Here is a 12791-nt window from a genome sequence, read left to right as displayed (position 1 = left end):
TACATTCTAAAAAAATTAGAGTTTTTTATGTTACTTTGTTGTCCATATAAACTGTAAAGCACTTTTTATTATTATTATTATTATTATTATTATTATATAACAATTCAGCATTGTAGCTTTGTTGATATACGTAAGAAATAGTAATAAGATCACGAGTTAGAATTACACTGACAATATTATTTTTAAACAGACATGTTATCTATCTATTTTTTATATATAAAAAAATAATAGTAAGAGGCAGACAACAAACAGTGCCAAGCATGTAGGGTTAGCTTCCAAGCCCATGCGAGCCTGGCCTGCTACAGGAGGTTTTTGTCGCTAAGCCTAATCCTTTTGTGTCTTTTTTTTTTTGGCACTTAAATACTATTGTAGATTTTAATATGATTCTTAACTCTTTATTTTTATGTCATTCTTTAAATACTATTGTAGATTTTAATTTTCAATTATTATTTATCAGATATAAAAATAATTATTATTAATAATAAATTGTTTGTGAAAATTCAAATCAATTTTATTATTATTATTATTATTAAGATTTTTAAATAGATTCTTAACATTATTTTATCATATTTATGATGTTTTTAGCTTTTAATTATACATAAAATATGAACATTTATATGTATGTATGTATGTATGTATTATATTGTTTTAATAATCATAAAATATTGTTTTTTAATAAAAAACAATATTTCTTGTTAAGAATCTATATTATTTAAAAAAATTATCTTGATTTAATAGTGTAAACAACTCCATAAAACCTGGACTTTTTTTCTAAAAAATAAAATAAAAATTGATCTCTCACAATATAGCATATACATACAAACTAACATATTGTAAGAAACAACAATAGCGATAAGAACATGATCCAAATGCTTGAACAAAAAAATAAGTGTAGTGTGGCAAAAACTTTGTAAAAGCAAATTAGATTTGGTGATAGAATATGACCAAAAAGTGAAATTTGAATTATTATTGTTATTATTCCAGATATATTATAGATATAAATGTAATATAACACTTGACATCTTTATTGTGTTGAAGCAGACAATCAACAGATTTATTGACTCACGTTAATGGATACAATGACTTGATGTATTGTTATATTTATCTCTTGATTATATATTGATGTGACAATCAATATATTAACATTAAGATTGTTGATTGCGGTGCCACAGAATTAGTGATCGTGATCATTATTTTTATGAAAAATATATAAGTTACAAGTATTTCGATAAGTTTCAATAATGAAAGTAGATTGTGGATTATGAGAATAACGTTATAATCCACGAGGAGAGAAGTGAAGAGTTGGTAAAAGGAGGAAGAAAAGGAAAATGGAGGAGATTTTTATTGGCTTGTGAGCTATCTGGGTGCAAGGTGAGGTAAGGCAAGCACTCCTATGATCCTGTAGCGCTAAAAGTTATGGAAAACAAAAAACATGGGAGTTTAGGCGTGCTAATGGACGCCTGCGCTGCCGTTATATATATGCTCGAACCCACTATCAAACTTTGCTAAGCTTGTGTGGTTCTGGTACTGGTGTTGGTGGGTCACTTGTAGGGGTGGAGACAGAGAGGGTATTTCTTCAAGACACAGTCGTTGTTCTTTGTTTTCTGGGAAAGAAGGGGAGTGGGAGAGGGAAATGGATATGGAAATGAAGCAATCGAGATTTAAAAGGATTTGTGTGTTTTGTGGTAGTAGTCCAGGAAAGAAAAGCAGCTATAAAGATGCTGCTATTGAGCTTGGAAAAGAATTGGTAATAATCCAAAACAAAATCTGTCTCTCTGTTTTGGCCCCTGTTTCTTTTTTACAATTCAATCTCTTCTTCTTCTTCTCTCTACTTTCCGATGCTTTCTTCTCAGGTTCTCTTGGTTTTGTTTCTTGACTATTTCCACTACATGCACACAAGTTGCCTCTTGTTTTGGTTTTCCGTTCTGAATCCTGTGACTGTGTTAGATCATTGATCATAGCTTCTGCCTTGCATTGTTTTTATGGGTTTTTAAGAATTCCAATTCATCACTCATGAACGCTTATCATCATTTCCTCTGCTTTATATTCCATAAAACTCAGTTTGTTTCTCTGAGCTACATTATACATCCACGATGATATATGATTTGTTGAACCAAGAATTTGACATCATTTCCCTTCTTCTTTTCAAAGGTATCAAGAAATATTGACCTGGTTTATGGAGGAGGGAGTATTGGTTTAATGGGGTTAATTTCTCAAGCTGTTTTTGATGGTGGCCGTCATGTGATTGGGTAAAGCCTCGCCATTTTTCACTGTTTAGTTCTCTTCTTCCTTTACATATTTTTTCGAGCAGGCGAAGAAATGCACTTATTTGTTCTTATTAATTCTCCCGTGAATAATTACTAATATTTGTCATTTGATTGTGTGTAGAGTTATCCCCAAGACACTCATGCCTAGAGAGGTATTTCTTCCCTTACTGTAATAGGGCTTGAACCTTTGAGACTCGCTGTGTGTGTGGGTGTGTGAGAAGGGGAAGAGGGAAAGAGGGAGTGGAAAAAGAATCATCTTTTTTTCTAATTTTTCTTGAATGATTTTCTTCTTTCTCTTGCTTTAATTCTTTCTTTAAAAATCGTTTGTGGTACCTACTTTCACTTCAATTTCTACCTCTGTCTTTTTATCTCCTTTTCTTCTCTTTTTCTCTCCATACAGCTCTATGGAGCCTCATGCATGTTCTAACTGTAAGGTAAAGGCTTTCACATTTAGGGTTTGTTTTTTGGATGAACTTGCCTATCAATCCACCTGGTGGAATCTGGGGCTTCACCATTTTGTCCCTCTCTAAAACGTTTTATTTGGCGACTTGGTAGAGTTTTATGAGGACTTTCTCTTCTTCTTCGGGGTCATCTTGGAAAAAGCATGATATAGATATGAGACTTTACAGGATGACATGTTTTTCGTTTTTCCCCTTGCATTTCCCTCTTTAATTCTCCTCCCTTCTGCTTTATGCCTTTGATTTTGAGCCCACCACCTCTGCCACTCATCATTGCTTCTCTGTGGATAACTCTGTGTCTTGAAAAAGACTTGGTGTCTTTTGTGCATTGTTTTATGTTGACTTGGACACTGGACATTGTGCAGATCACTGGAGAAACAGTAGGTGAAGTGAAGGCTGTTGCCGATATGCACCAAAGGAAGGCTGAAATGGCTAGACATTCTGATGCCTTTATGGCCTTACCTGGTTGGTACAACCCTTAAGAACCCTAACAAGACATAAGTTATCTATAAATGGGAATCCAACTTCTCATAAATTCTTTCTTATAAACTAGAATCTATCTGCTCTGAGTTTGGTCTCTCTTTCAAAGACCACAATAAAGGTCGTCGTCACAGGTTTCATTATTATCATAAGCTTCTGGCATTGAAAATTAGGGTTCTGGGGAGCCCTTATTTTCGGTGTTCAGCATGCATTCTCGCTCTGGGCCACAGTACTGCTAGCTACCCTCCATGGCCTCCATGTCTTGTGTATAACTGTACCATCCGCTTTAAGAGGGGAAAAAACATGAAAAAAAATAATAATTGCTAACTCGTACCCAATGGTCCTTTTGCCAGCTGACCTGCTGCATATCATGAGTAATTTCCCCCTCCTCTTTTTCCTTTTACCTTCAAATCATAGTAGTCATAGGGGTGATTTTTCCCCCCCTCTATTCTTTTATCTTCAAGTCATGGTTACCGGACCGAAATTCAACTCGGTTCAAGATCTGAGTTACAGATTAATGAAGTCAAACCATGATTGATGGATCAACCTAAAACATCCCATTCATCTTAGAAAATCTAGCTTGAACCAAAACCGGTTTGGATCAATCTCCGGTTCAGCAGGTCATTGAGTTAGCCCACCTCAATTTTTATCCATTTTTAAAATGAGAAATTTACGCCATTAGACTAAATAATGTGCTGGGCCATAATGAAGCTGTGCCCAATCTAGTGTTGTGTTGGGCCTGCTGTCACAGTGAAAGATAAGACTGGAGATGGCCCTTCGAGCACTGAAAGAATGAGCTCAACAAATGCCATTTTATGAAATTCTTTTTCACAAAAGTCATTTCCAACTTGTATAAATGAATCTCTAACCTGGTGATTTTTCTTCGGTTGTGAATGAAGGTGGCTACGGGACCCTTGAAGAGCTGCTTGAAGTCATAACTTGGGCCCAGCTTGGCATCCATGACAAGCCGGTAAAGCACCTTTCCTCGTATCCAATCTGTCTAGCTAGCATTCCTGAAGTGCGATAAGCCGATAATTTCTGTTTATTTCTTGGTAGTAGAATTCAATAAACCAAGTCTGGAAGCAGAATTACAGTAGGAGTCATGTTTTGCAGGTGGGATTACTGAATGTGGATGGATATTACAACTCCCTGCTGTCATTCATTGACAAAGCGGTAGAGGAAGGCTTCATCAATCCAAGCGCACGCCATATAATTGTATCCGCCCCTACCCCAAGAGAGCTTGTCAAGAAAATGGAGGTACTCCTGGTGTTTATTCTAGTTCTTGACAGGCCAGACGCTTAGGAGGGAATGGTTTTTGATATTGCAGTCGTCCTGGCAAACTTAATCACTATGAATTTATGTGTTTCAGGAGTACTTTCCACGACATGAAATAGTGGCCTCAAAGCTAAGCTGGGAGATCGAACAGTTAGGCTACCCTCCACAATGTGATATCGCAAGGTGAAAGAGATTGATCCATACAAAGAGAGGAAACAGAGCATGATATATGCTTTTGTCAATGCAATGGACTAATTTTAGATGACCAATATAGTCTTCTTCTTCTTCTTCTTCTTGTGAAGTAAACTAAATACAAAATCAACCTTAAGATTCCAGGCATGATTGATTCATCTCTCCAATGAAAAATCTGGTGCTGTTCTGTTTTGCGTGTTATTGTTGCGAGAAAATGAAGGGAAGGAGTAGGATTTTACAATCGGTGAAACCAACGAGTTTACCGATTTCAAATAAAAAAAACTGAAGATATTAAATTCCGCTGCCCCGGGGGTTCATCTGCAAAACTTACAATGTAGAGCCTACCTGGGCTGGATTTTAATTTAAATAAAAAAAAATATTTATCCGTTTAACTCAATTGATCTACTTGTCTGTTTCAACACTAAGAATTAAAAAAAAAAATTGATTTTGATAATAAAAAATAAAAATAAAATTACCTAGTCTCCTTTTCAGGTAAGATGGTGGCCCGGTTATGACAAACTATGCAAATAGATGCAAGAGATGGTATCCAGAGTATTGTTTAGGAAGAGACATCGACCTCAAGAAACTGACGGATCCAGAGTACTGTTTAGGAAGAGACATCGACCTCAAGAATATTTACCCCAAGAATATGAGAAGAATAAAAAAAAAACCTTCATTTACCCGGTCCTTTCTTTACCAATCAAGCTAGTACAACTAGGCTAGAAGTATATTTGACATCAAGGTCAAAACCCTTAAAATTATTTTTTTTTTTAAAAAAATTAATGTGATGATTTTAAAAATAAATTTTTTTAAAAATATTTTTTTAATATATTTCTAAACAAAAAGTATCTTAAAAAATAATCACTATTACAATATCAAACACGCTTTTAGATATCAAATATATGTTAATTAATATTAAAATTAAAATTAAAAAAAAATAAAACAGACAAATGAATCATTATGCTTTAAGATATAAGTATATTGAAACAGTAAAATAATCATTTAACTTATTATTAAAGATAAAAGAGTATTTTCAGTATAGTTCATTTTTCATTATTATATTGATCGGGGAAACTTTAATCTTTAAATATTTTTAAAGTATAGTAAAATAATTTAAATACCTTTCAAATTAAAAATAAAATAAAATTTTGATTCAAGAGTTTTTAAGTCTTTTAACATTTGATTGCACAATAATATAACTTCATTACCTTTAATAGTAAAATGTTTAAAACTTAAGTCCAACATCTTTTTTATATTTTCATCATGGTGTTTTAATTGTAATCAATTTGAACAAAATGCAATTTAATTTTTCTCATATTTTCATATATTTTAGTGGATATTTTCTTTTCTTTTTTTTCTTTTCTCTTTCCTCGTTTCGAGTTTCATGTCAGCCCTTCTAAATAATACTCTTAAATATCAAACATACGATTAATTAATATTAAAATTAAAATTAAAAAAGTGGATATTTTCTTTTCTTTTTTTCTTTTCTCTTTCCTCGCTTCGAGTTTCATGTCAGCCCTTCTAAATATTAAATATATCATGTTAGTTTGTATTTGTACCAATTTTGCTCCTCATTATTCTTATTGTAATTTGTTTTGTTTTCAACGCTTTTTAAAACTGATTTTTTTCAATCTCATCACTCAATATTTTATTTTATTTTATTTTATTATTCAATTTAGTCCCTATTTTTTTAATTGCTATTTATTTTATTCCTTTCTCAATTTTTTTCAATTTCATCCCTTGATATTTTATTTTATTTATTTATTATCTAATTTGGTCCTCATTCTTATAATTGCTATTTTTTAAATCTTTTTCTTGATTTATTTTATTTTTCAATTTATTCCCTCATTATTTTCTTTCATTTAGTTTTTTATACCAGATTTGATGCTCATTGTTTTAATTGCTATTTTTTTTTTAACTTTGGATGATTAAAAATTTTGCTTGATGATCTTTTCATGTTTGTCTTTTACAGAGTAATGCAGGTCTTATGACCTAGATCACAAGTTTTGAAAATTAGCTTGATTTAACTCAGATTGTTTTTAGATCTTTTTTGTTTAAATTGATTTGTTTTCAATTTCATCAGTCGATATTAAGTTATTAGGACTTGAGTTTTATGAGTTTTTGAGTTTTTCTATGCGCGAGATTATTCCAATCTCATATCACTGTAACATTTAACAGTTTTACCTATGAATTTTTTTTGTTGGCGTAAAACATATATTCCAACGGTAATTAATTTATCAACAAAATCATTGACAAAAATGTTTTGTTGATGAATCTTTTATTGGTGATTTTTTATCCATCGATAAATCCATTGGTAATAAAAAAATTATTACTGACGAATTTACTGATGGAATAGACGCATAAAAAAAATTACCCGCTTCATTCCATTGATAATTCTGTTGGTAAATCATCATTTTTTTTGCTTTGTTTTAATTTTTTCCCATTGTAATTCCCTTAGTATATATCAAGGGAATATTTCTGTCGGTAAAATCTATTGAAAATTTACCGATGAAAATATTCTCTCTGTATTTTTGTTTGTATTTATTGATTTTCTGGTAGTATATTTCAATTCATAAGTTAGTTGAGTTAATCTAGGTCGTAAGTTAGTCAAGTTAAATAAGGTTAACTTGGAGTTTTTTATATTTTAAATTTTTTCCTTTCATCATTTAGCTTACTTGAGAGTTAACCTCTATTGTTTTTCTTATTGTTTTTATGCAGGGTTATCATAATCTCACAACCAAACCACAAGTTTGATATGGTGATTTGAGTTAGGATTTTTTTATCCTTTTGAAAATTGTATTTTTTTTTTCTAGTTTGTCCTTCAATGTTTACTTTAGTGCTAACTTATCATTGGATTTCTTTCATTTTTTTTTTCTCTTTATTAGCTTGTCTTATTCTCATTCAATTCTTACTTTGTTATTATATAAGATCATTGAGACCTTTTGACAATATTTAGAGAGTATATTTTTATAATATTGACAAGCATTCATTTTTTATTATTAGTTATCAGTGCTTTCTAGGTTTTTTTATTGTCATTGAAGTTTTTGTAATCATATTATTAAATTAATTAAGATTGTTAAACTCATTCAAATCAATAACTTAGGTTTTAGATTTTTCTTACTCTTTTAAAATGATATCTTTGCTGATTGCGTATTTTTTTTACTTTAAAAAAATTTAACCTAGCTTTCAATGTAGTGTGGGTTACATATTTAGTGCAAAAAACTAACAAAGATAAGTAATTCATTGTGGATTATGAGACAATTCATTATAAATTGCAATAACATTTTGTATTTTTTTCATTTTGATCCTTTTTTTATTATCCTTTTTTTTCTTTTCAAATTCATCATTTATGTTATGTTGACTATAAGATTGGTACTTTATTTTTATTTGTTTTTTATATGGTTTTTGAGGTCAACTTGTTATTGGATTGGTGCTTGGATTCATGAAAAAGGATTTGATACGGTTCTTTGCAAGGAATTAAAAGTGAAGGGATCAAAATTGAAGAAAAGGAAAAATAGCATGCCTTTTATGTTTTATGAGGAAAAAAAGGTGTCAATGCTAGCTTTTTTTCCACCCTTCATCACTTTTTTTCTTTTCAATTAGATCCTTTAATGTTGTGTTGTTTGGAATTTGGAGTTGATCATTTTTTTATCTATTTTTTATGAAGTTATCTCAATCACAAAAACTCATCTTGTCATTTTTTTTCATACTTGAACCGATAAAAAAATGATCCAATTTTAATGTCTTAGAATGGTTGAAAAATAGAGGACCACAATTATATTTGTGAAATATCTAAAATACCTTTTTTTATGAAAAAAAAAGAAGGGGTAAGCACCCTTTTTAATTTTATTTAACTTTGCCTTCGGGTTTTGTCAAGAATTATTTTTGGTCCCTTTGGTTTTGAAATTATATAATGAGGTTCAAAACTTTTTTTTTTCTATCTCAATCCCTAAGTTTTAGAGAGAGAGAGAGATATTGGATTATGGTGAAGAAAAGTTGACTGACACATATTTTTTTTATGAAAAAACTCTTTGTTTTTAGTGTCAATAAGTTTTGTTTGCTTAAAGGAATTCCATTTATATTTTCTTGTTCATTTATCTTGTCTAAAAAATAGATTGAGTTTCTAAATTTTATTTTGGTTCAAGTTGAGGTTTTGCTTCTAAACCAATTAAATGGTGATTTAATAACAAAATTGAGTATCTTTGAGGTCTGTGTGGTTTTTAAAGTATTTTTTACTAGAAAAAAATTGAATAAAAAATGGATTTTTTACCCTTAAAAGCTGGCTGCTTAATTTTCTAGCCACATGTTGTGGTTAGAATATATCACAATAGATAACGTGTTACCTATTTTTTTTTAATAAGATGCAGCGAACAACTTATTATTATTTTTTGTTTTTTTCTTTAATTTTTTCTATTTTTATTTATTTTTCTTGGTGATTTGTTTTTCAGTTTAATCATTTAATATTTTATTTTTAATTAAAAATATAAATTGTTTCAGTTTAATATTTGTGGTTTTTTCATGGTTTTAAATAAATACTTTGATATTTAGTTAATGTTCAAACATCTCTTTTTTATTATATAATTGAACAAAAAATAATAATTTCAAAAAGATTAAAGTTTTTAAACCAAGTTTATTACATCATTAAACCCAATCATGTATGAACAAAAAACTTAAAGTTAGTTACCTGTCTGGGCCTTCAATTAAGGTCAGCCGAACATCTCTTTTCTTCATACTTCTTACCAAAATCTGAAGACAATTTTCCATTCTTGAACTAATGATCTTTAACTGGGAGACTTGCAAGGAGTACATAGGGTTTGAACAAACCATACGTGTGAAATTCCCCGAGTGTCTACTAATTAGGTCGCAGTCCACTTGTGTATCTGTTGACCTTATTAAGCACACTAATCACGACCTGAGCCTTCACAAAGATTGACCGATCTGCGGGTAACAAATCAAGCATACGACACCATTACGTATACTGATAATGGAATAATTCAGGGATGCACGTGGAGATCGGAGGGAGAGTGCCCTTCAGACTCTCACTCATCTATATATATATATATATATATATATAGCGCGGAACATGCTTGGATCTAACCCTTGAATCATTTTTAAGCTTCGTCGAAACCCCAGGAGTGGCCTGTCAAAGTTTGCCGCTTGGTTCGAGTCAAAACCTCTCAGTGCGCGTGATCTTGAGGGCTCTGGGTCTGGGTTGTCTTGCAGCAAAGAAGGTTGACTTTTCTTAGTGTTTATACTTCGGCTGTCGAGATTTAAAAAATGCTTGGAAGTTAGTGATTTGCTTGTGAATTTGAGAGGATTGGATCTTCTGAAAATAATGAAGGATTCCATGATTAGAGATGGTTATTCTCTAGGCATGTGCGCGAGTGTGAGATCATGTTTGCATGGCATGTGATACGGCACCTGCATTAACTGAAGAACGACTTGTTAGTCAATAAATTCATAACCATTGTTTGGCTTCAAATATATATATATATATATATATATATATATATATATATTAACTAGCCAGGTGAAACAGATTGAAGGCCTGGTTACAAAGTTTTTTTTAATATAAAGGGATAGCATCACATCTCGATATTCTAGCCTCGAGTCTTTAAATGGTATTCGGACTGCAAGTCATGCATGATAACCATCATTTTAAGTATTATATTAATAACCAAGTATATACTTATATTCATATGTTTATTATAAGGAAATCCTATCAATGTATTTTATATATTACATCAATTTTCAATCATTTTATAAAAAGAAAAAAGAAAAAAGAAATTCCAACCTTTGTTTTGTTTTTAATACAACCATGTATAAATTATTTTTGTTAAAATTAATGCTTAAGTGAGTAGTTTTATTATAAATTTGATGCAAATACATCTTTAAGTAAATAGATCACAAAACAAATATATATTAGTGCGGGGATTGGAATATGAATATTACTTATTAAAATTTAACTTGTACTTGTTAGTTTTTGTATTTAATTTTTTTTATTCAAAGAAAAATCTTTATCAATATTTACACATATAAACCCCAATAATAAAATCCTCTTTCTCCCACTTCACACTTGGAACACAACATTTTTATAGAGAAAGAGGTGTTAATTTTCACATCTTCTTGACCTGAAATGAAATGGTTGGGGAGAGAAAAGTTTTTTTAAGGTATTCCCAAGAACATATACATTAGAGTCATGAGGTTACAGCTTAGAGGATTAGAGCATGTGGTTACAAACGATGTCAGGGGTTCGAATTCATCCTCCCACAACCAACTAAAATGGGAAGGACCCTTCCCGTAGGAGAAAAAAATATCATGATCTAGATAGCGAATCCAAAGCTATGAAACTTAAATTGATAGAAAGTTTTTGGACCTCATCGGTGATGCAAAGTGTGTGTCCTTTCTATCCCTTGTATTTTATACATCTAACTTCATTTATGACTTTGTTTTTGTTCAAGGATAACAACTGAAGGACAAATTTCAAAAAGTTCTACAAATGAGAGTTTCTCTAAATCATGGAAAGCGTTTTTTTATCTCTTGACTTGAGTAGAGGCAAGACTAAAGAAAAGATAGAGCACGATCCCGTCAATATAGATGAATTCATTATTCCTGAGGTTACTACTCCTGGGAAAATAATGGTGGGAGTCATCACCTCTCTTGTAAAAATGAAAGTTAAGGGAAATCAATGTCTCCTAACTAGAGGTCAAGTAAAGTTGACCCCCCTAAAGTAATTATAGTTGATATTACCTACTTTAAAAGAAAGAGGGTCTCCACTCCTGTAAAGATAGACATTGTAGCCTCAATTATAAAGGCTTCTCCTATGATAGCAATCCATATATCTCATCCCTGATTTTGGTTATAGAGACTTGTTAATTGTTAGGACCTCTATCTAAGGTGCTTATAAGGAAGTTGGATAAATTGGGTTTAAGAATGTTTTTGTTGGCGTTATCCTTAATTGAGTCCCTTTTACTTTCCCCACCTTACTTGGGAAAGAGAAGCAGGCCATAGAAGCTATCACTATGAAAGGTTTGGCCTTGAAAAGACTAGCTTAGAGGTGGTGAAACACCTGAACAAGGTTCTCACTATTCCTTTAGACATTTTAGGAATGTTTAATAAAAGTTACAATCTCTATCTAACCTTGAATGAAAAAATAGCCTTTGATATTATAATTTTTTTTTTATCTAACCTCATTATTTACTTTAGTTTATTATTGTTGTTTTTAATAATAATTATTTTTGATAGATTTTCATAATACATGCTAATTCAAAGAGGCATTAAATGGTTAAGAGGAGCCTAGTGAAGGAGGTCATTACCAAACACAGGGTAAACCAAATTGCCATTTTATAGCTAAAAGATAAGCAGGCTATTATGGAGGCTAAACTAAAGGACCTTAAGGTAGCTTATGCATCACTAAAGGATAACATGCAAGACGTTGTCCTTCAACTACACTCCACTAAAAAATAACTTTGCTTGGATTATAATAAAGTGGACACCTTGAAACAAGTGATCTTTGAGGTAAAAGAAACTTAAAATGGTCTAAAGTCTAAGCTCTTTGCTGCTAGGGAAGAAGCCTAGAGCTCTTGTGTGCAATTGGAAGCTCTAAGGAACTCTTTTGAAGAGTTTCATAATTGTTTTTGAAAGGTTTGCAACCCCGACTGCACATAATCTGTTGAACAATTAGTTTCTGGTAAGTTTTATTTGATGGATGGTTTATTATTTAAAAATAATAGATTATGTGTCCCTACTAGTTCTTTGTGTGAATTGTTTATTCATGAAGTACATAGAAGTAGTTTAATGGGTCACTTTGGGGTTATGAAAAATTTAGATGTATTATATGGGCATTTTTATTAATCAAAGATGAAAAAAGAGGTGTAACGAATCTATGAACAATACATTGTATGTAGAAAAGCAAAATATAGAATTTAACCATTTAGTTTATATACACGATCATCTGTATCTACTGAACTTTGTGTGGATATTTCTATAAACTATGTTTTAGGCTTATCTAAGTCAAAGAAAGGTAGAGACTCAAATTTTATAGTGGTTGTTATGATCCATTTTTGGGTCCATATATATATATATATATATATAGAGAGAGAGAGAGAGAGAGAGTGTA

At 31.2% G+C, this 12791-nt stretch overlaps 1 protein-coding gene across 1 annotated transcript; it reads left to right on the top strand.

Annotated features, from left to right (window-relative positions):
• Positions 1-1294: 1294 nt before the first annotated feature.
• Positions 1295-4866, top strand: LOC105139602 (cytokinin riboside 5'-monophosphate phosphoribohydrolase LOG1-like). Its single transcript, XM_011046101.1, has 7 exons — positions 1295-1747; positions 2152-2249; positions 2389-2419; positions 3091-3190; positions 4105-4175; positions 4319-4462; positions 4575-4866. Exons 1-7 carry the CDS (start codon positions 1634-1636, stop codon positions 4665-4667), a joined length of 651 nt encoding a protein of 216 aa, XP_011044403.1. The 5' UTR covers positions 1295-1633; the 3' UTR covers positions 4668-4866.
• The last annotated feature ends 7925 nt before the right edge of the window (positions 4867-12791 follow it).

This window comes from Populus euphratica, unplaced genomic scaffold, assembly GCF_000495115.2.
Source record: "Populus euphratica unplaced genomic scaffold, PopEup_1.0 scaffold94.1, whole genome shotgun sequence".
In the NCBI taxonomy this organism is placed as follows: domain Eukaryota; kingdom Viridiplantae; phylum Streptophyta; class Magnoliopsida; order Malpighiales; family Salicaceae; genus Populus; species Populus euphratica.
This window is presented reverse-complemented; position numbering and strand designations above follow the sequence as displayed.

What these genes read in the sequence shown, in the direction of transcription:
- LOC105139602 (XM_011046101.1), top strand. Translation starts at nt 1,634, where the DNA reads ATGGATATGGAAATGAAGCAATCGAGATTTAAAAGGATTTGTGTGTTT. An exon ending in TTGAGCTTGGAAAAGAATTG is followed by an intron (nt 1,748 to 2,151) that starts GTAATAATCCAA and finishes TTCTTTTCAAAG; the next exon opens with GTATCAAGAAATATTGACCT. An exon ending in TTGGCATCCATGACAAGCCG is followed by an intron (nt 4,176 to 4,318) that starts GTAAAGCACCTT and finishes CATGTTTTGCAG; the next exon opens with GTGGGATTACTGAATGTGGA.